The sequence below is a fragment of the Candoia aspera genome, chromosome 3, assembly GCF_035149785.1.
Source record: "Candoia aspera isolate rCanAsp1 chromosome 3, rCanAsp1.hap2, whole genome shotgun sequence".
Classification (NCBI taxonomy): domain Eukaryota; kingdom Metazoa; phylum Chordata; class Lepidosauria; order Squamata; family Boidae; genus Candoia; species Candoia aspera.
Window position 1 is genome coordinate 193,768,705 of NC_086155.1, and position 20,495 is coordinate 193,789,199.

General features: G+C 37.3%; 1 protein-coding gene across 2 annotated transcripts in view; it reads right to left on the reverse strand.

The window, feature by feature from the left end:
- Positions 1-2,834: 2,834 nt before the first annotated feature.
- The window catches only part of TRPS1 (transcriptional repressor GATA binding 1), a 273,811-nt gene continuing 256,150 nt past the window's right edge, over positions 2,835-20,495 (reverse strand). For both annotated transcript variants that reach the window (XM_063299607.1, XM_063299608.1), the window contains 2 exons: positions 13,886-14,008; positions 2,835-7,691 (listed from right to left, as the gene is read on the reverse strand). In XM_063299607.1, coding sequence (XP_063155677.1) covers positions 6,630-7,691; positions 13,886-14,008 — 1,185 coding nt within the window. In that variant the 3' untranslated portion in view covers positions 2,835-6,629. The remainder of the gene's footprint in view (positions 7,692-13,885; positions 14,009-20,495) is intronic.

Below are 20,495 nucleotides of genomic sequence, written 5' to 3' on the forward strand. Positions count from 1 at the left end.
GTGAAAGATGTTCTAAAGAGCCTACATCCTATAAATCAGAATGGAAACCGCAGTGAGGAAGATGGACTGTGTCTGCTCACTTCATGGAAAAATTGAAAGAATACATCCTTTTCAAACTGGACAAGATATACCACATTGAGAGGAATGAGCAAATATTTTAAATCTTTGGCTTGCCAATAATTAAAACTTGGCATAACCAAGTGTAAGAAATCCATCTAGAACAACCTCTTGGAATTTTTTTTTTAAAGGGCATGGAAATAAGGAGATAATATCTTTTGTTGGCACTGCACTTAGGCCCCACTATATGTGTGTGTATCTACGTGTGCATGCGCGCGTGCACGTGCATGTGTATGAATGAGAATCATAATGGGCTCAGTTGTTCCCTCCAATACCTATCGAGTCCTTGGAGTCCCTTTCACTGAATACTCACAGCTCATAAAACATCTTATTACTCCAAATATTTATTTTTATTTTTGGCTGACAAACTGACAGCTATTATCATTCAACTGTTTAGACGAGAAAATGAAAAAAAGAATTTCCATGTAAATGTGTAACTACTGGGAAAAATAATTCCAGTTTAAACCTTTATTTTCCTTTTTTTTTTAAAAAAAATAGATGTTAAACATACAATATTTGGACAGGGATGGTTGACTGGACTAGCAAGTTGGGGTCATAATTACTAAGCTTAAACTTGCATAATGTAGGACTGAACCCTTTTTATATATATACTGTGTGTGTATGTATGTATGTATGTATGTATTCTATATTCTATACAGCCTCGTGCAGCGCAGAGTGCTAGACAGCAGTATTGCAACCGAAACTCTCCCCACGACCCCAGTTCGATCCCAGCGGAAGCTGGATTCTCAGGTAGCCAGCTCAGGTCGACTCAGCCTTCCATCCTTCCGAGGTCAGTAAAATTAGTACCCAGCTTGCTGGGGAAGGTGACTGGGGAAGGCAACGGCAAGCCACCCCGCTATAGTCTGTTAAGAAAACGTCACGAAAGTGGCACCCCCCCAAAGGGACAGACATGACTCAGTGCTTGCACAGGGGACCTTTCACCTTCACCGTTGTATATTCTATAAATTGTCAAGTGCAGCTGATCACTTCTGGTCTCTGCAACTATAGACCATGCCTACTGGCAACAGAAAACTAAATATGAAACTGTGCAGAAGCTTATTATCATAACTATTGTCCATGGAGCTCAGTTTCATAAAGGATAAAGGAGTGACAATCCAATGCCTATTATTTTGGGTGGCTTATAGATCTTCTAAAGAAAAACAGAAGAATGTTTTAATGTTTTTCCCTGCCATTTTCAACAAATAGTATGCTTCTGTCAGTACATCCATTTTGAACTATTTTTTTTTTCCAGAATGAGAGCCTATTTATGCATAAGTAGACAATTAAGTCCAGAAAGACAGAAATGAGACTTAGCAACTGCTGTGATAGCAATTGTATAAACCTAGATACTTTACTGACTTACAGCAAAGAAGAAGAACATGATGACCATACTACCTTTTTTTTTCCTCTATGGAAAGGGACATTATTTAAGTGTTCCCAAATGAAATACCTGAAATTCATGGAAAATTAATGTAAGCGTATCTGGACTTAAATTCAACAAACACCTTGATTGACAGTGGATTTTGTTGCTGTTGCTGCTACTGCTTTTTTAGCACAATGAAACTTTCAAAATGAAACTCCCATGTGTACTCTGACATTCTGGAAGGGCTGTTGTGGATACTTAAGTGTTATAAACTGAAATGAAGTAGACCAAATTGGGCTGTACCCAGTAACTTTTTTCTCAAAGTGGAATGGATGCTTTTGGAAAAATCTGTTCACCTTCACTCTGTAGGCCTTTCTTCATCCATCTACTCTGTAAGGTTCAGGGACTTCCTAGAGTTTTAATACAGCAAGGAGGATGTAGTGGGAAGAAGAGGAAGGGAAAATCTACTTGCATAACGCATGAGGTCAGGTTGGTGAAAATAAGGAAATAACATGTCAGTGGCATTCTTTTCCTCCAGTACTGCAAAACAAAACTTTTTTTTTTAACAATGGATCTTATCCCCACAGAAATGCACAAAATAAAGTGTTACTGTATAGGAATAGTGTTTGGAATATCTAAGCCCCCATTCCCAATAAATCTATCAGTCTAGACAGACTGGGTCAATCTATTTAATATTTTAATTTAAAAAAAAATGTACAAAGGTTAAGCGTTACAACAGACATATTGTTCCATCTCACAATAACAAATCTATTTCTGTGCAAAACCATCTAGATCTTTTTAGATGGTGGCAGCGTTTCAAACTGCCCTACTCTGAATCCAGCATTAGTGGCCCACTGTTAAGATAAGCAGTATAAAGATCTTATATTCTATTCAGCTCACCAGACTTTTCATTTCAAAACAACTTCTCCTTCAGGAGTAACTTCATTGGTGTAAATTAAGTCCATAGCTGGAAGGAACTGGGGTCTAACAAGGCAAGAGATCATTCTAGGACAACCAAAATGTAAGAATAGGTAAATATTGATAGCCCAGTATGTTATTTAATTAAGTATTTTTAAAAAAAATTCTATCACACATTGAAATGCAACAGCTGGGTTAGAGCATTCCAATTCTGTCAGTGCCTTTGCAATATTTCACTAGGAGCAATACGCGGGCTTTGTTAATTGCTTTTTGAACAAGTAGATAGAATACTAACTGCATGTATTCCTTATATGTCCATGAAGATATTATTGGGAACATTTTAAATGACAATTGAACATCCAATGAAAAGCCTAAATAGTCCTGAAGGTGGCATGCTCAACAGGCCACCATCAGCAATGCTCCCATTGTTGAATAGTCCTGAGTGGGCTGCAGTTATATATTGTCTACTTTCCTAGAATGGAATGCAGATTTTATAGTTTTTTTTAAAAAAAATGCCCTATTATGCACATTTAATTTCCTATTATGGATTTAAGTATATATTTATCTAAGCAGTTGACATTTTTTTTAAATGTCAAATCGTGATTCAGATTAATTTTGGGCATTTTAATTTTTAGCTGACAACCTAATACGACTGCTGTTGTTAATGAAACATCAGCTAATTGGAGAAAAAAAAAAGTGTGTGTATCCTGCCACTGCCACAAGTATTGGAGAAGAAAAATGATACATACTTCAAGGTCCTAAAGCAGATTATTTTCAGAAAGAATGTGGAACGACATTCTTTCCTGGCTGTGAATAGAAGTAACATCAGACTTTTCCTTCAAACGCAACCCACTATCTATGTCTTGTGGCCCTTTAGGTGTCTAATAATCCCAGATAGACACTAAAATTGTATAATGAACTTAGGCTCTGAAAGGTTGTTATACATAATTGACAGGACATACTGGCTTGGTTCCGAGCAATATGTATTTGAAGTAATGGATAAAGGAAAAGATCCTGTGGCCTTGGTATCAAATAACAGACTCACTTTAATTAAGCGGAGAAATTACTTTTATCACAGGTTCCCCATGCAAGCTCTGAGAAACTGCCAAGGTCAGCCAGATCTTTGATGACCAGCAATATGAATGTCACTCAGGCAGGTTGAGATTTCCTGCTGCTTGCTTTCAATATATATTTTAGAGACATAGTGATGAGCAATTGCTAACTTCGTGGGGCTTGCATAACCCCGTGGCAAGCCAAATTACCACACATGTTTTGCAAACTATGGATAGTACCAGTTGGTAAATGGCTATTTGCTTGAATGCACTATTTTTGTTTCCCGAAAAAGTGGTTGAATGTTTCAAAAAAGAGGAAATTAGATGGGATCCTGGCTACTTACCTTGTATATGGCCACACATGGTGCAATCCTATGCAGGAATTTATGTCACTCTGTTCAATGAGGCTTTTATTCCTTGGTATGCATATTTAGAACTACACCCTTAGCTACTGCATTTAGGCGGCTTTACGGGAAGATAAATTAAGATAAAAATTAAACAAGGACCCATTTACTTTCTACAAATTGAGTACCTAGCAAATAAGTGCTGGTTTAATCCCTCTTAAGACTCTAGTGTTGTGATTCCAAACTCAGCATCTTCTCTTACTTCTCTCCGTTTTATCTTGCCACATGAATTTAAATGCTCATTTTCTAGATTAGGGAATGATGGGCCTAAATCATTTTAAGGGTAGCTTTAATTAAGTGAGCATGGGGATTAGTAGCATGGATGTGGGCTCAGAAGAAGGCCCTTCAACATACGTTCCTGTCTTGGAGATCAAGCCTAGAATTCCCTAGGAAAAAATTCAGAAAATAAAGAGAGGGGTGGGAAAGAACAATGGAATATCAGACAGACATTTTAATCTTCATTTGCAGTGACATTTAGGAACCAACTGTACTCCACAACCCTAAGAAACTAAGACCGTGCAATGCAAAAGTAAAGCCCCAGCACGAAAAAACAAAACAAGAAAACATGAAGCAACCGTGTAATATGGTAAAAATGGAGTGCAAGGCTAGTACAGAATGCAATCAAAAACTTGTGTGCCAAGGAGTCAGATGGCACCTCTTGACATAATCTCTGAAATGTTTCAGCTGAAACATAGACAAAGCAATAAAAAGAGGATATATGTTTATCATTTTAAGCATAACAATGTGAGTTAAGAGCTTAAGAATACAAAAAGTACTTGGAATGAATAGTGCTACTCTTTTTTTCCCTCCTAAGTAGGCATAAAAATATTTTCATTTCCTTCTTCGTCTTCGTCGTCGTCTTCTTCTCCCTCAAATATCATTATTATCAACAAAGTCCATTCATTTCATGTTACCGTTTACAATTTTAATGCACACACACACGCGCACAAATCAAAGATACCTACTGCAATAGAAATTTGCTTCATTACCTTGTTTGCTACATTTGCAAATGTAAACAGAGCGAGGCTGAGCCAGCGCTGAATCTTATGCATGATGGAATATCTTTGTTGCATACGTACACTGTAGAAAATAATTATTCAATATGTCAGGCACCATTATTTGAAATGTAATACATTAATATTTACTAGAAAAATAAGTTTTTTTTCCTATTTGTTCTCCCAACTTCTTAAATGAAATAAGTTAATCTGACAGTACATCCAGTAGCTTGTAATATCTCTTGGATATCCCTTTGAGAAAATAAGAACAACAACAACAACAAGACGACTGCCTGGGCCAAGATAATGAAATTGAATTGAAGTCCATCCTTTGTAGATTCTTGCAACATCTGTGAAGGTTTGTCTAACAGCACCTTGAACCAATGACTGAATATTTAGTTATTTAGCCCTATTTCCCTGAGCAGTTATGCTGAGGAGCTTTCCCTTCATGGAACAGTTTTACAAAAGGTTTATTATTATCATCATTATTATCTTCCTCTCAAAAATATTAAAAATAAGATTGGCCATGAAGGCAAACACTACCAAAAGCTGGAGTTAAGTCTGGTGAAGCAATTGACCGCTGCATATAAACAACCTAAGGACTTTGGGGAAAAGTCAGTCCCATGCTCTACCTGAAGCAAAATTGAGAGAACAGTTAGTCAAACATTAATACTATGAATATCAAGTCCATAAAGTAGCTTTCATACAAGAGAGAAGTCAGAAAACAGAGTACTTTTCCTACATTTTGGCCAAAGCATGTTACATCCACAATCTCCTGAGACGTAGTTTGCAGTCCCCGGATCTATTTTTGAGCTGAATTTCAGTGAATCTCTCTTTTTAAGGGCTTTCTCACCACCTTTAAAACTTATGAAGCAGCCTGGAAAGAAGGTCTTCTCTGCATAAGAGATCATATTCTGAGACTCCAGTCATTTTACTTCCATCTTTCCTGAGAATTTGTTATTTACTTGATTTCAGAATGAGAGGGAAGGAACAGCTGTGGCCGAGAACGCTGACAATGAATGTTCCTGGTCTGCAAGCTATTGCATAAGGAGTGTTCCTGCTGCTCTAGACCTCAAAAAGATTGAGGAGCCCTGTTGTAGGGATCCAACAGCAGCTACCCACTGGCTTAGCACAAGAGACAACCGGAAAACAAAATGAAATAAAACAAAACAAAACCAAAGAAAGCCCTATGGCCTCCAGATTGTAGAAATGCTGCTGCTGGAGGGTGTTCTAATAAGGCCAAAGTGAACCCAAATGGAAAAAAAAATACTACTAGAGTTCTGGACATCAGTTTATTTAACAAGTCCATTTCACTATACAATGTGCATATGTGTACTGTACACCTGCTTCAGCATTATACATCTTTGCATTCTAGCCAGCTATGTTTCTTGTACAAGAACAAAAGCATTATTTGCCTGGTTAAGTTTTGCAAAGAGACCTTCCCTGATATAGTGTCTTTTGTATAGATTTTTTTTCTTACTTTCTTTTTTTTTTTTGCAGGACGGGTCCCAAGTGATTGATTCCTTACCCCTCCCCCATTCCAGCTGCCATCCTTTTTTTTTTTAATTATTATTATTGTCTTTCTTAAGAACTTTTTGTTTGCTTGTATGAAGGAAAAGGAGGGAAGAATAAAAGATTGTATACTGGATAAGGCATGCTTGCTATATGAAGTGCTTAAGAAGACATTACAAGCTATTGAATTCCCATCAAGGAAACCTATTTCTGTTTAATTGTGCTAAGTGCTAAGGTTTTTATTTTATTTTATTTATTTTATTTAATTTTACTCTTTCGATTTGCCATTCGTTTCAGCTTGTGCATTGTTCTTATGTAGGCCCCTCTGGATGTGAGTGGTGAAGTCATACTTGTCCGTGCAAAAATATTGGCATATGCTGCATTGAAAAGGTCCGCTGTCACCATGGCAACTCATATGCAAGGCATACATCACTTCATCCAGAAAGACAATGCCACAGTGCACACACTTGGTTGATAGATCATCTTGAGTACTTCGGTCAACTTTCTCGGTTTTAACTACATTCAAGGGACCTTCATTTTTTACATTTGACGGTGTCTTAGCTTTCTCCTTAGAGGCACCGTTTGCAGTTGGCCCAGGTCTGGAATGTTTTATCGCCAAATCTAGAGGAATGTCATTGTCAGATCCAACAGCTGAAAAATGAGGAGGCAGATTAAAGGTGGGATAAGGCACATAGTTTTGGCAAGGATTTGGTAGGCCAGGCACATGACTCAAGTAGTGTGGATTCCCAGGAACGGACAGCTTATATTTACTCCAGAATCTCAGCCAATCAGCTTCACTTTGAAACTCATTGTGTACAAATGGAAGTCCAAAAAGCGGGTACTGGTACTTTTCAATAGGACTTCCAGGTGGTGAATAGTTTAGGTGTTTAGCAGGTCTCATGTATTTCTCTATTGGACTGCCTCTCTCTGAGCTTCCTTTTCCTTCTGATATAGAGGAACTATTGCCTGGGTCTCCAGAACTTTCCTGAGGACTTTTTATCTGAATGTGCAAAGGTTGCATCCTTTTATGAATATCCAGAGATTGGCTGACCAATACTGACTGAGGAGCAGAATGGCTTTTAGTCAATGAACCCTGGGCTTCATATTTACTTAGGCTGGGAAGCTGGATTTCTCTCTGATGACCTTCTGTTAAATGATCCTCTGACCTCCTATCTAATGGGCTGCCGTTGACTTGTTCCTCGCTGTTCCCTCTCTGTTGTTTGTTTAGCTGCTCAGCCTGAAGTGCCTCTGGGTTAAGGCGTTTTCTTGTCCGTCTCCTAATGATCTGCTCACCGTTGTTCTGCTTAATGATGTTTAAAGGCCTGGGAGTCTGCATATAAAACACAATAACATCATAAATAAAAGAGCGATGCTAAGCAAAGCTTTGCAAAACTGATCATGCAAATCCCCGGATATACTTAAGAGTTCAGTTCAGTCCAATCCAATCAAGCCATTCAGGGGAACTGTTTTAAGAAAGGCTTTGCTTGGAAGAAAGATGCAAGGGCAGTGGAGCACAGGAAGCTGACTCCTTAATTTTGAATAATTAAAACATGTCATGTATTGCGTTTTTGAATCACTTTAGTTTGCATCGAAGTGAATGTCATTATCTTCATACCCAACAACCTTGAAAGTGACAAGGTACCATCAATATTGTCCTTGGAATGGAAAATTCACAATCACTTTCATATTGATTTCAAGGCTGTTTCATGGAAGTCCTTAAACCATAATTTCACAGATTGGATGTCACATGAAACTGCTTTATGAAACCATCAAAGTTGTGAGGGAGGGAAATGTATGAGAAAGGAGGAAGAAATATGCGTGCAGACATCCACATCACTGTCAAATTGATAAACAATAGATTCCTCAATTAGGTCTGAATTAAATTTCTTTGTCCTTCTTTATATCTCTCCTCTACCATATTTATTTATAACAATTTTCAGGGCATGACATACTTGAAGATCAATATACAAAGGGGCTAAGATTGTGATCAATGAATTATGTAACAACTTGCATAATCAGTAAATAAAACCCACTTTACAGAGCTATTCTTTTATCTCCTGATCTGTCTCCTTCATCCACCTCTGCCTTCATCAATTTAATTTCTAAGATAATTCATTTCTACCCTTAAACACCTATCTCTGCTTGTTAAGCTTTATTCAATTACAACTGTCAATCAGAAAAAAAAATCCTTATGATTTAGATACACAATAAGAAGTGGTCATCTGTGCAGAGACCAACACGGGAATCTTCATTATTGGGATAGATAGTTGTGATGTTATCAGGTTCTTTGGCAACAGCCTATACCAAAATTAATTCTTTCCCAAGCGTGATTCTTAGAGAGTTCTCCATAAGGATTTATTGATAAATGAGATAGGTTTACAAGAATTCCAGCAACTGAACTGTTTTCAATTTAGGACCAATATATCCCTTTGTACATTATGGCAGAAACTTTCTGATTTTTTTTTTTTCTAACAGCCTTCTGATGAACTTCTGAGGAGTAGGTTTTTTTTTTCCACTGAGAAGTTTACAGCTGGCTGTTTACATAACATTCTCTTGAACCTCTTGTCAGTCTAGGAACCAATTCTTACAGATAGGAAGCAGAACCTTGCTGCCCAGGGTGTGACTTTGACTAGTACCTTTTAAATGCATCTGCAAGAGTTCAGTTTGTATAATACTGGGACTGGGACATCTGAGAGAGAAAGGGAGGTGGTTTGTGTAAATGCACAGACAATCACTCAAAGAAGCACAGTCACAATAAGCGTCTGTGCTCTTGTTTTTGTTTATCATTGTCTCTGTGCATCACATTCAGGGGGGAATAGCAAATTTTCCCATTAGAGGAAGGAAGGTGTCATGATTAGCATAACAGCACCTTGAAGGACTATCTGGCTATAGGAAATATCCTGCCTGGCATAGGTACCAAGATAGTATGTTTACAGAAAGTGACAGGTGAACACTCAGGACCTAGTCCTGCAGAAGATACATCTGAAGCTTAGTGAATAAAGTTATTATTTTCTTGCTATTATAAAACTCAGAAAAGACTGGAAGTCCTACAGAGTACTATGGGGAGTAGGGAAGGATAGAAGGTGAAAGATCTGGTTTTGTGACTGGACAGATCTGGTTCTGTGCAAATGAGATTTCTGCAAATTGACACAAAGGACCAGGTCTTCCATAAAGGAGATGATTAGTGGCATGGGACTACTGAGAGTGGGCGACTGTAAGCCAGGCATCTGTAAACAGGAAGACCAAGAACTTCTGAAATCTTAGCTGGCCATGATGCAACCATGCTCTTTGCAAAGTTTCTTGTTTGCCACAATTAAACTGAAGGGGATGACCACTGCATTCAATTGCAGGAAATTCCATGGGATTAGATCACACTGTGAACAGAAGCATATTTTAAATTGATGGATATGAATTCAGAAAGAAAGGTATTCTATACTATGACCATCTGGAAGTTTAACAAATGATGAAGGAGTTGGGGTCCCAAATATCCAAGTTGTAGCAAAAGATGCCAGGGGCTGTCTTTCTCTGGACAAAGATGACCAGCTGGGAGGATTGAAAAACCCAAAAGAATGTACCCAAAGAACTCAGGATGTAGCAGAATGGTTCCTAGAAGGCCAAAATTTGTCAGGGATGCAACTGGAGGAACACTTTTCTTTAGGAAAGTCCTAAGTCTGAAAGAACAATTTTGCTTAGCCTGCTTTGTACATTTCTGGCAATGCTGATAGTTCCATCAAGACAAATAAGGCAAAACCACTGGTAGAAATTCACTATTGCTAGCAGAATGGAGCCTCTAAGCCTGTAGACTCTTAAGTAGGAAAAAAGAGGTATTCACACATTTAAAGCTATCATACATGTGAATCTAATCCTTGCTAAAAAAAAAAAAGTTGTTAATGATCCAAAGTATTGGGAAAAGTTCTTCAGCACTGCTTCTATGACCACTGAAAAGAGACTGAGGCAACTATGCTTAAGTACATGGGCAGTAGAGGTCAGCTTCCTAATAAGGCTAACTATCTCAGTTAAATGTTGATCCAGAGCTCTCTATACATGTAATACACTGAGACCATGATGAAGAAAATATGGCAAGGACAATAGTGTCAAACATCAAGCATGTGAGTTGGACACTGACACATCCATCAACAGAAATGCTCCCAGGAAGGGGACACTTCCATTATTTCCTGGGGTATGGATATCTGTGAGCAACACATTAATGCGAAACGGCTCTCCTATTGGGTGGAAGGAGGGTCAATAATCATCAATTACTAGAACTGTAAATCTTCTAGAAGTGGGATTACAGGAATAATGGAATACTGCACTCAAAGGAATGAGGATCGTTTTCAAACTCAGCAAAATAAGTGGGAGTGAAATGGCAGGGTGGACTGTACCACTTCATATTAGAGTTGTGAAAACCTACAGAGAAGAATAACCTACAAAGAAGAAAATTCAGGCATTTCTCTTCTTTCCTCTTCCCCAATCTCTGGTTCACTAATTTTGGCTGGAAACTAAAAACATAAACAAAAATTAAAACTTGGACAGATTTAATATAGGTATTATGGTTTAAAGTACCCAATCAATACAAAAAGAGTCTGAAAATCCTACCCTTGACTCTCCAGTGACATCATGATATCACCATGCTGCCCCTGGGATCCCCAGCAGCCTCAGCAGCCCGCTCCCCAATAGAAGCATGTTGTGCTAAGAGTGGCTTGGCCAGTGTCAACTGCTACGGAACCCAACACACAGGACAACACGTTGAAAGCCCCCAAGAAGAGGTAAACATATGCTTCTTATGAAAACTATGGTCTGTTTGATTCTTTTTAGGCAAAAAGAGGTGGCAACGTGGTAATATTCATATTACAATCCATGAATATGAATAAAGGATGCTTCCGGCATTGCCAAAGTTTGTTTCTGTTTCTACAGCAGGGATTTCCTGTTCTCATTTTTCCCCGGAACCTCAGCCATGGCTCCGAAATCAGTTCCAAAACCTGCCTACGCACATCGCAGAACAGATTTGGGGGAAACCTGAAGGATGCTCAGAGGGGATGGGGAAATCCATCACATTAGGCAAAAACATGTCAATAGAGATAAAATTGTATCCTTTAATTTGTACCCTTTTTCTGAAAGTGAGCTCTGTCCCTATTTACTGGGACATAAAGTTATTTACTGGATATCAGTTCTTGATATTATTGAGGCAGAATTTTCCTATGTTAAATGGTCTTCAGCAAAACAGCTTCCATATTTAAAATGAAGAAACCTCTAGGTAACTACATTTAGTTACATATTGGTAACGTTCTAGCAAACTTAATGTTTAATTACACCTTTGCCCTTTGCTTGGGTAAAGTTAAATTAAACTCATTAACATTAGTGTACATCAACTGGGAGCTCAGTAACTTGTTTCAACATCATTGCTTAAAATGGTGTTATCTTAGCTCTGTGCTAACAAAAATAAATGTAGTTACAACTTACTACCAATTAACATTGGTATCAAGGATTGGTTCCTTTTTAAACCAGCTCTTTAAAATCCCTAGGTCCCATCCACAGCAAACTGCACTGATGCCAAAATAATGACACATGAATGATGATGTCATCACACAAATACCACATGCTTCATGACATTTGACATAAGTATGTAAATCACAGTGTTTGGGTGATAATGTCATTTGTTTCTCTTGCCTCCCCCAACAGAGGCCCATGCCAAAGAAAATTATTCTAGTAGCTATTAATAATTCTATATTTTTACCATAGCAAAAAACTGCAATCTTAAAAACATTTTTTTTAAAAAAAGTACCCTTCAACTGACAAGTAAAACTTTGTTGCACTATGTCATCCACATTTGCATGGTCTGGCCTAGTTCAAACAAACAAAAAAGCAAATATTTATGCTAAACCAAAACATAAGTGAGCTATGTGCCCTTATCTTTGTTTTATATGGCTCGTTTTTCCTTTCTCCTCACATGCTGAAATCCAACTCATTTGGGGTTAATTAGACATAATTTTCCATTATAGCTAATGTATGACACAATATTATAACTGAAATAAGCCAAGATCTTTTAAAAATATATGAATGGAACCTTTACGAAGTGTGAAAGCTAGTAAAAACCTGAATGTTGATCTATAGATTAGTTTAGGCCAGTGTTTTTCCCCAGCCAGCATCTAAGTCTGTGCATCTTAAAGTTGCCAAGGCTGAGAAACCCTGCTTTAGGCCATGAGTTGGGAACCTCTAGCCTCTTGGCCCACTCCAGCCAATAGCTGAAGATTTCTTCAGACAAGAATCAGATCAGTCCATATCAGAAAAAGAAAACTTCCTGAAACATTCCTATGATACTCCTATAGCATTTTCCTGCATTTCAGATTTTAAGCCATGGCCCTGATCCATTAATATAATGATGTGGATGCCATCAGCAGTAACCAAACTCAGAAAGGCTTATTCAATGCATGGCTACAAAAATAGGTTGAAATAAGCTGAAGATCAGCACGGACTCTCTAAATTTGCAGAGCAGTATCATGAGAATAAACCTAGGGCTAACAGAGAAGGAAATCTTGCAAGGAAGTCTTGGTACTACTATTTAGAATTTCAATCAGAAAGCAGACAGTGACATCCACTGAAAGATATACCCTGTGTTAGCACTATCACACTTTATATAATCCATGATTGTCCTGGAGGTAACTATTTATGTTACCTCCAGGATGCATAAATTGCTTAGGAAAACCATGGGAAAAGGCTGGTCAATGTGGTGTTACTCCTCCTTCTCTTTCAGACCACCCTGGGAGATTGATTGATTAATTACGTACCTTCAAGTCGATGTTACATACATAGATTCTATCCAGGGTGATCTGGGATGACCTTAACAACTTGGGTGACCCTACTGGGAGTGCACAAGCTTGGCATATACTCCCAGCATCCTTCACTCAGCCCTTCAAGGAGCACCCCTCCCGCACTGCCATGATAAGGCCACCTAGTAGGACTTGGGGGTATTTTGGGGGAAGAGGGAGAAAATTATTAGTCCTCAAAACATACACCTTTATTTTTCCTTATATGACTCCTTTTCATTAGAGACATAGGGAGTTGTCTTGCATTAGAGTTAGATAATTCTTTCTTTCAAGCTTAGTATTGTCTACACAACAGGTTGTGTACTTCCAGGTTTTCAAACTGAGCTGGAAACACCAGGAACTGAACCTGTCACATGCTTTACTGCAAAGCACAAGCTGCACTACCAGCTTCTCCTTCCTGATTAAAAGTAAGGAATCTTGAAATGTTCTTTTATGACACAATTCTGTGTACTTGCGTGGAAAAAAAGGAAATAGCTTAATTTTTATTCTTTGTTTTGTATCAAAATAAATGAATGCCTCATTGGGCATCTCCAACATCGACTCCCGTCTATGGTGCATCAGCATTTCCATAATGAATCACATCTGATTCTAGAGTGACCACACTGAAGAAAATGTGCAGTTAGGAAATTAACCACAGCTGCCCAACTTCAGCTGAGTTGCTGAAAACCTTCCCAATATAAAACAAGCAAGTTCTCCCTACCGAGTGAAGCTTCTGGTAGAGACCACACGCATTGCAGACATATCCTCCATTTGCGTTCTTTCGCCAGAGTGAGGTCTTTGTGGTCAGGCAATTGGCACAAAAAACACCCGAGCCTCTACGTCTCTAAAATAGGGGACAGAAAAAAGAAAGAAAGAAAAATGTCAAAGGTTAGTCACATGATCTGTAGATATGACAAATCTACAGGAGAGTTTTGTCTTTAGCTTGGTAGTATAAAATCACACTGCCCATAATGCTGATTTTCATGACAATTTACCCTGCAGTGATGGATGACGTGTGCAAAACACATATGCCTTTTCCTTCCTCCAAAGTTTTAACTTGATGAACTTCTGAATTTGTGCCTTTTAATGACCAGATTCCATGCTCTGAATTTCAAGATTCTTTTGACAGTTGCTCTTAGGTATTTTCCCTAATTTTGAGCTATTTTAAAAGTGTGATCATTAACAACACACCTAAAAAATAAATGAAAATCTTTCCAATTAATTTCAGTTTGCATGTAGCCTTATTTCGGTTCTTATAAAGTCCTTCTACTTCTTTAACAAAATGCAAGTGTTAAATTACAGGCTAACATAATTATAAACATCACATATGCTGCTTTTTATTTCCCAAAGCCCACTGACAGCATGGCTCATATTCAGTACTATAAAGGTGTATATAAAGCTCTACTTTCAAATTGGTGATAAAACCACGTGATGTTGTCTCATCAGGAGATGGTGTAAAGCATACTTTTTGGAATGCAAAATGAACCTAAATGGGGGTGTGATTAATTCCACAGCTTTCTTAATCCTTCATCTTTTTAAGCATTGGATACTGCTGAAGAGAGAGAGATCAGTTAAATTTCTTCCATGGTATAAAGATATTGTTCAACTCTATATTCTAGTCAGAGTTCCACAGAAGTAAAATACAGCAAAATAAAGCATAACAGGCTGACTTTATGGATGTAACTGCTAATAACTATGTCATGGCTATTTCTCCCTTCTTCTTTTTTTAAAAAAGCAAAACTTTTCAACATTTTTTAAAAATACAAACATTTATTAAAAGTTCTTCATTTTGCACAGCTGTGAAGGATGAACCATTTCAGTAAATGCTTAAATTGATTTTGTTCTAAATTAAAAAAATTACTAACCTTGTAAATCAAAATTTCAAGGTTTCTTCAAATTTAAGCAATTCATTTAATTTTACTCCATACTGTAGGGAAGGAATGCTGGTGCCAAGAAAGTACAATGGTTATAATTGTACTCTGATACATTTCAAATGGAAAGCTTTTTGCAGACATAATTTTGGCTTAGAGCATGGAACACTTTCTTGGCATGGAAAGGGCATTTGATTCATCGGGTGTTTCGCAATGTATCACTAAAAAGACCTGGTGATCAGCCAGTTCCCTATAGGGTAATTTTTCCATCCAGATGCAAGCGCTATCAGAGGCCCTCATCAGCTAAACTAATTATGATCTTGCATTTGCTGATGCCTGCTCGCTCTAATGTTTGGCTTCCCCATTAATCCCCAATACGGCAAAAATGTAGGAAACACAGAGAACTGAGGGCTGCTAACCTACACAGCTATAAAATTCTAACACGAGTGCAATATTTTAAGAAGATTGGGGAAATGTTTTCAGTAACGACTGAAGTCAGATCAACAATTGCCCTTTTAAACCACAAATATACTTTCATTAATGTAGCGAGTTGGCTTACTTTAAGTTGAGGTAGTAAAATCAAGATGCCAAAGGAATAATCGGTGCATTCCGTTCCTGTCTGCAAACTCAATACCACTAAATCAGAACTATAATTATATGTCACTCGTTCACCTAAATTTCAGTGCAATGGGACTGATCTGTATAGAACGGCCTTAAGTAGCTTCAGATTTATGTTTAACGTGGCTAGTTTGTTTGTTTGTTCAAATACATAAAATGTATTCCCTCAACCACAATAATATAGAATGCATGCTAATCTAATAGCCTAATGCTGGTCAGTAAGTTTACCTAACAAGTATCCAAAGCCCTTTTGAAAAACTCTGAAGGCTAGTTTATCCACAAAAAAGCTCAGCTGATTGCCAAAATACTTTCCTTGGAGATCAGTAAACGTTTACTTAAATGAGATTACTGTTATGCATGCAATGAGATCTAATAGAAACTCTTTTGCATGCCCATCATTTGAATCTGCTTGGAGAACATCTCTGCTTTGTTCCAAATGTTCTTAGATATAGAATACACATGCAGAGGGACTCTGAACAGGGTGCATTCTACGTGTGAGTTTTTCCACGCTTGACAAGTTTGATGGGTGATGGTTATTTGGCAGAACGTTTTTAGAGACCGATACTTGTTTTTAACAAACAAGTACTAATCTGGAGTTTACAATTTACAGTTTTCCACTATATGCTGTGCAGATATACTATACCCAAAAAAGGGATTGGGCATTAATTATGTAGTTGTGGCCACCAGCTTTGTTTTTTTGAAAACACATCTCTCTCTTCTCATGTATTCCCCCAGTAGCACTGAATGAATGTCTCATTGCAGCCTTTAGTTGAACTTCAGTCTTGATTATAAATAAAGAAGTTTTAGATATATGCATTTATGCAATTTTTTTAAAGATATGAAATATGAAGAAAGAATTACAGCCAGAAGAGGTACATTTATTTTGTAAAATAAGCATAGGGCTAGGCTAGATAGGCAGGGATCTAGCTTGCCATGTTAACAGGGATGGATGGATAAATACCAGATAAATCACTTTGGAAATGATAGTTGAAATGTTAAATTCAGCTTTTTTGTAGAACTCACAACTGCTATAACCTATATCCCAATCATGACAATGTAAACTTACTCCTGTAACTGGAAGTAATCTTACATGATTATTTGAAAGATTATGTTAAAAAAAAAAAAGTCAGACATGGAAATTATTATGAATTTTTTGTCTGTGACAAGAATGGAAATAATCTCCAAATGGGGGGAAAATCTGCCCATACATTTCTTCTTTCTACACAGAAGATGGATTGTTGTGGAACTCATTACGTTAACCAGTTATGAATACAGAAAGGATGTAATATTAATAAAGGATAAGTGGATGCTATTTATTAATTTTTGGAATTACTTGTTGGAAAGCAAAATTAATCAAGAAGCATATTGTTTGTTTGGGAACATTGTTTTTAAGCTGTTTTGTTATATGTCAAATAGCTACAGTATTTTATATTAACTTATACGTTTTATATATTTTAATATACACTTTAAAATAATTAATATTTTATCTAAGTATACAATATACTTAATATTTAATATATATAAATATAATTTATATAAATATTTAATATTCAATAAAATATACTTAATATTGTATATACATATAAATATTTTTAATATACTTAATATACACTTTAAAATATACTTATAATATATACTTTAAACACTGGCCAAGCTGAATAATAATATTCTAACTTTGGAGGGTTACACGTTACAAGAACTCACTTGTGGCATTGTGAAAGTACAAATATATGTAACCTATAATGTGGTCTTCCTTAAATGGATGTTTTTTAGATATGCTTAACATCAATTCCCAGAATTTCCAGCCAGCATCATCAAATTGCTGGTTGGGAATTCTAGAAATTTAAGTGGAATACATCTGGAGGGCACTTGGTAAAAGAGGGCAGTTACACTTGCCTTGGTTATATCATACATTAAGTGGCTTTTGCTCCAAATACTCTTTAATGCTCAAAATATTAATTGAAATCCTTTGCATCAGCTGTCAGCATTCACTTAGCCAAGGCCAACTCCTTGTAAGTGGATACCAAAAACTCTTTAATGTAAAAAACAAACGAACAAACCCAAAACCAAAAAACTTATTCTTGCTGAAATTATTGTTGATTCCTACGAAAGGATGTGAAATATGCTGTTAACTACAGTTTACTTGTCTATGTACAATTTCTTTAATGTTGAGCTCTTTTGCTCAGGGTAGCCCTATTCCATGTCCTACATTAGAGAGGACATCTGTTTGAAAAATCGCCAAAGGGAAGTCCTCTATGGAAGACAGTCCAATCCAATCCAGTTTTGGAAACAAATAAACAGAAACCTATATTAAAGAAGGGGAGAGTAGGGATTTTGACTCTGGAGACTGCTCAGCTGTCATCCAATTGTACATTCTCACCACTCTTATGATTTCCATAGCTGAAGCTGAAGCTATAAATCAGCACCAGAAAGCATCATATAAACAGAGGGCCCTCCCATGGGCAACACAATAAAATGTATGTGCATGGCACACATCACAGGCTAGCTTCAGATTTTAGGGCACTTGGACATGAGTGTGCCACCTTGTCCTCATTGGTTACTGCTGTTGCCTGCTTGCCTGATTTTACCCTTTTAGCTCAAAGCATATATAAGAAGAATATGCTGCGTTTGTTGCTCCCATTCCTACACAGTCCCTTAAAGACAGCAACAGGAAGAAGGCTATGTAGCTTAGCAGCAGGCTTCATGATGGAGTTGATTCTTTGGGCGTGTACCTGATAAAGCTGATTCTGGATGCATTAACATCATGAGTTGAGAGAGAACTTGTAGAATGTGGATTTTTTTCTTTTCTTTTCTCTCTGAATATTCACTGAGAAGAGTATTAACTCAAGCCAAGAGTGTTCTTCTAACGCGATTACTAGCTCTCCTTGAAAGTTATTCCACTTTCAAACACAAATTTCAGAAAAGACAATCTCTCCCTTTGGAAGCTCACATATAGTGTAGGGATTAATTTTGCAAGCACACAGCATGGTGACAACATGACAAAGGGCTCCTTATGAGCTTGAAGAGTGCAGTTCAAAGTCACTCCTAGCCATTATCAACAAACTGCAAATCTATTGAACTGGATCCTGTGGTATATCATGGGAAGCCTGTGTGCAGTTTCATTCAATCATATTTTATCTGAGCCATAACAGAATCTCCAACAACAATTGTTAACACCATGGAAGCAAGGACTCATTGAGCACAAATGACAGGAATTTGATTTTCTTCATTGCCACTTGTTACTAATTGGAGTTATCCATGCAAATTTCCTGTACATGCTTGGGAAAATAAGCCCAAAGGATCAATAACTGAAACTATAATTCTGCTAAGTCAATCTTTAATTATGTAAATCCTTATAATGAGTACATTATAATAACACAGCATGAAGGGACAATGACAGTTAAGGGTCTCTCAGTATTTCCATTTTAGTTCCTAGGTTGGGTGTTTAATATATTAGTCATTTCAAATCACACTGGGCTGAAAAATGGCATACAAATTGGTTAGCACAGATGTTAAGAGTTTTTTTAAAATAAAATTTTATTTAAATCAGTTCAGCTGTTTATAATTTGAAAGAAGGCCAAATATGATTTTAAAAAAAACAAACAAAAACTTCCCAGGTTTGTGAATAATTCTTGCCTTTCAAAAGTTGAACCACAGCAGCTTAGTTTCCAGGGAAATACCAAAAGAACCCAACAGAAAGTTTCCTGCTCCATTAATTTTAAGGGAAAAGAAGCTTAGCGAAAATAAGGGGGAAAAAGCATTTAACCCAAACCATGCCTCCCCAAAGGTAGGTTAAAAAACAAAAACAAAAAAACTAAGAAACACACCAGAGCCATGAGAATACATAGCTGTTTTAACCTGTGGTATTGTTTGCTAATATTTTTTTTAAAAAATGTCTTTTGTTTCATTGGCTCTGTGACTCTGTGATCAATCCCAGGAAAACAACCAAAGAATGTTAGTAGGTAGTGAAAGGGAGAAAAAGTTGAAAGGCGATGTTCATTTTCACCTTTCACCTACACCTATGATATATTCAACCAATATATGCATGAGAAGTAGTGCAGGTCAACTTTCTACTAAAAAGATTGCAGGGAGATAATTCACATATTTCTTGGCTTTTATTCTGTGGATATTTGAAATTCAGGATGGCGCTTGAGCCCCTTCACATATGACAGGAAAGGCATACAAGTTGAATATATTATTGTTGTTGTTTTTGTTGTAGAAAATCGTTGTAATATGGAGTTATACTTCAGGATGCATCCTTAGGAACTAGAATTTGGCCAGCCCTGTCCCTAGGTGCCTGTGATGCCAGGCTCACTAGCAAAGACCTTGACTAAATTTCTCAGATACTTGATTCAGCATGGCTTGAATACAGATAGTCCTCGCTTACCAACTGCCTTGTTTAGCAACTGTTCAAAGTTATGACAGCTGGAAAAAAACAGCTTTGTGATCAATCCTCTCATTTACGACCATCACAGCATCCTGCGGTCACATGATCACCATTTGTGAGCTTCACAACCAGCTTCCGACAAGGAGAATTAATGGAGAATGCGGAAGTGAAATTGCAAGTTGTGGTCATGTGATGTCTTGCTTGATGGCCATGGTGATTTGCTTAACGATGGAAGCAGCAGTGATGTCGTAAGTCCGGCACACCCACATGACTAAGTCATACTTAGCAACAGAGTTGCTGGTCCCAACTGTAGCCGGTAAGCGAGGACTACGTATAAGCTCTAGCTTCATAGGCACACTGACACATGATGGCATGGCAGGCCTAAATAAGAATCTTTATTTTGAAGTAGGAAGAAGCTACTAAAATAGTTAGTTTCCCTGTCAATATGGAGGTGC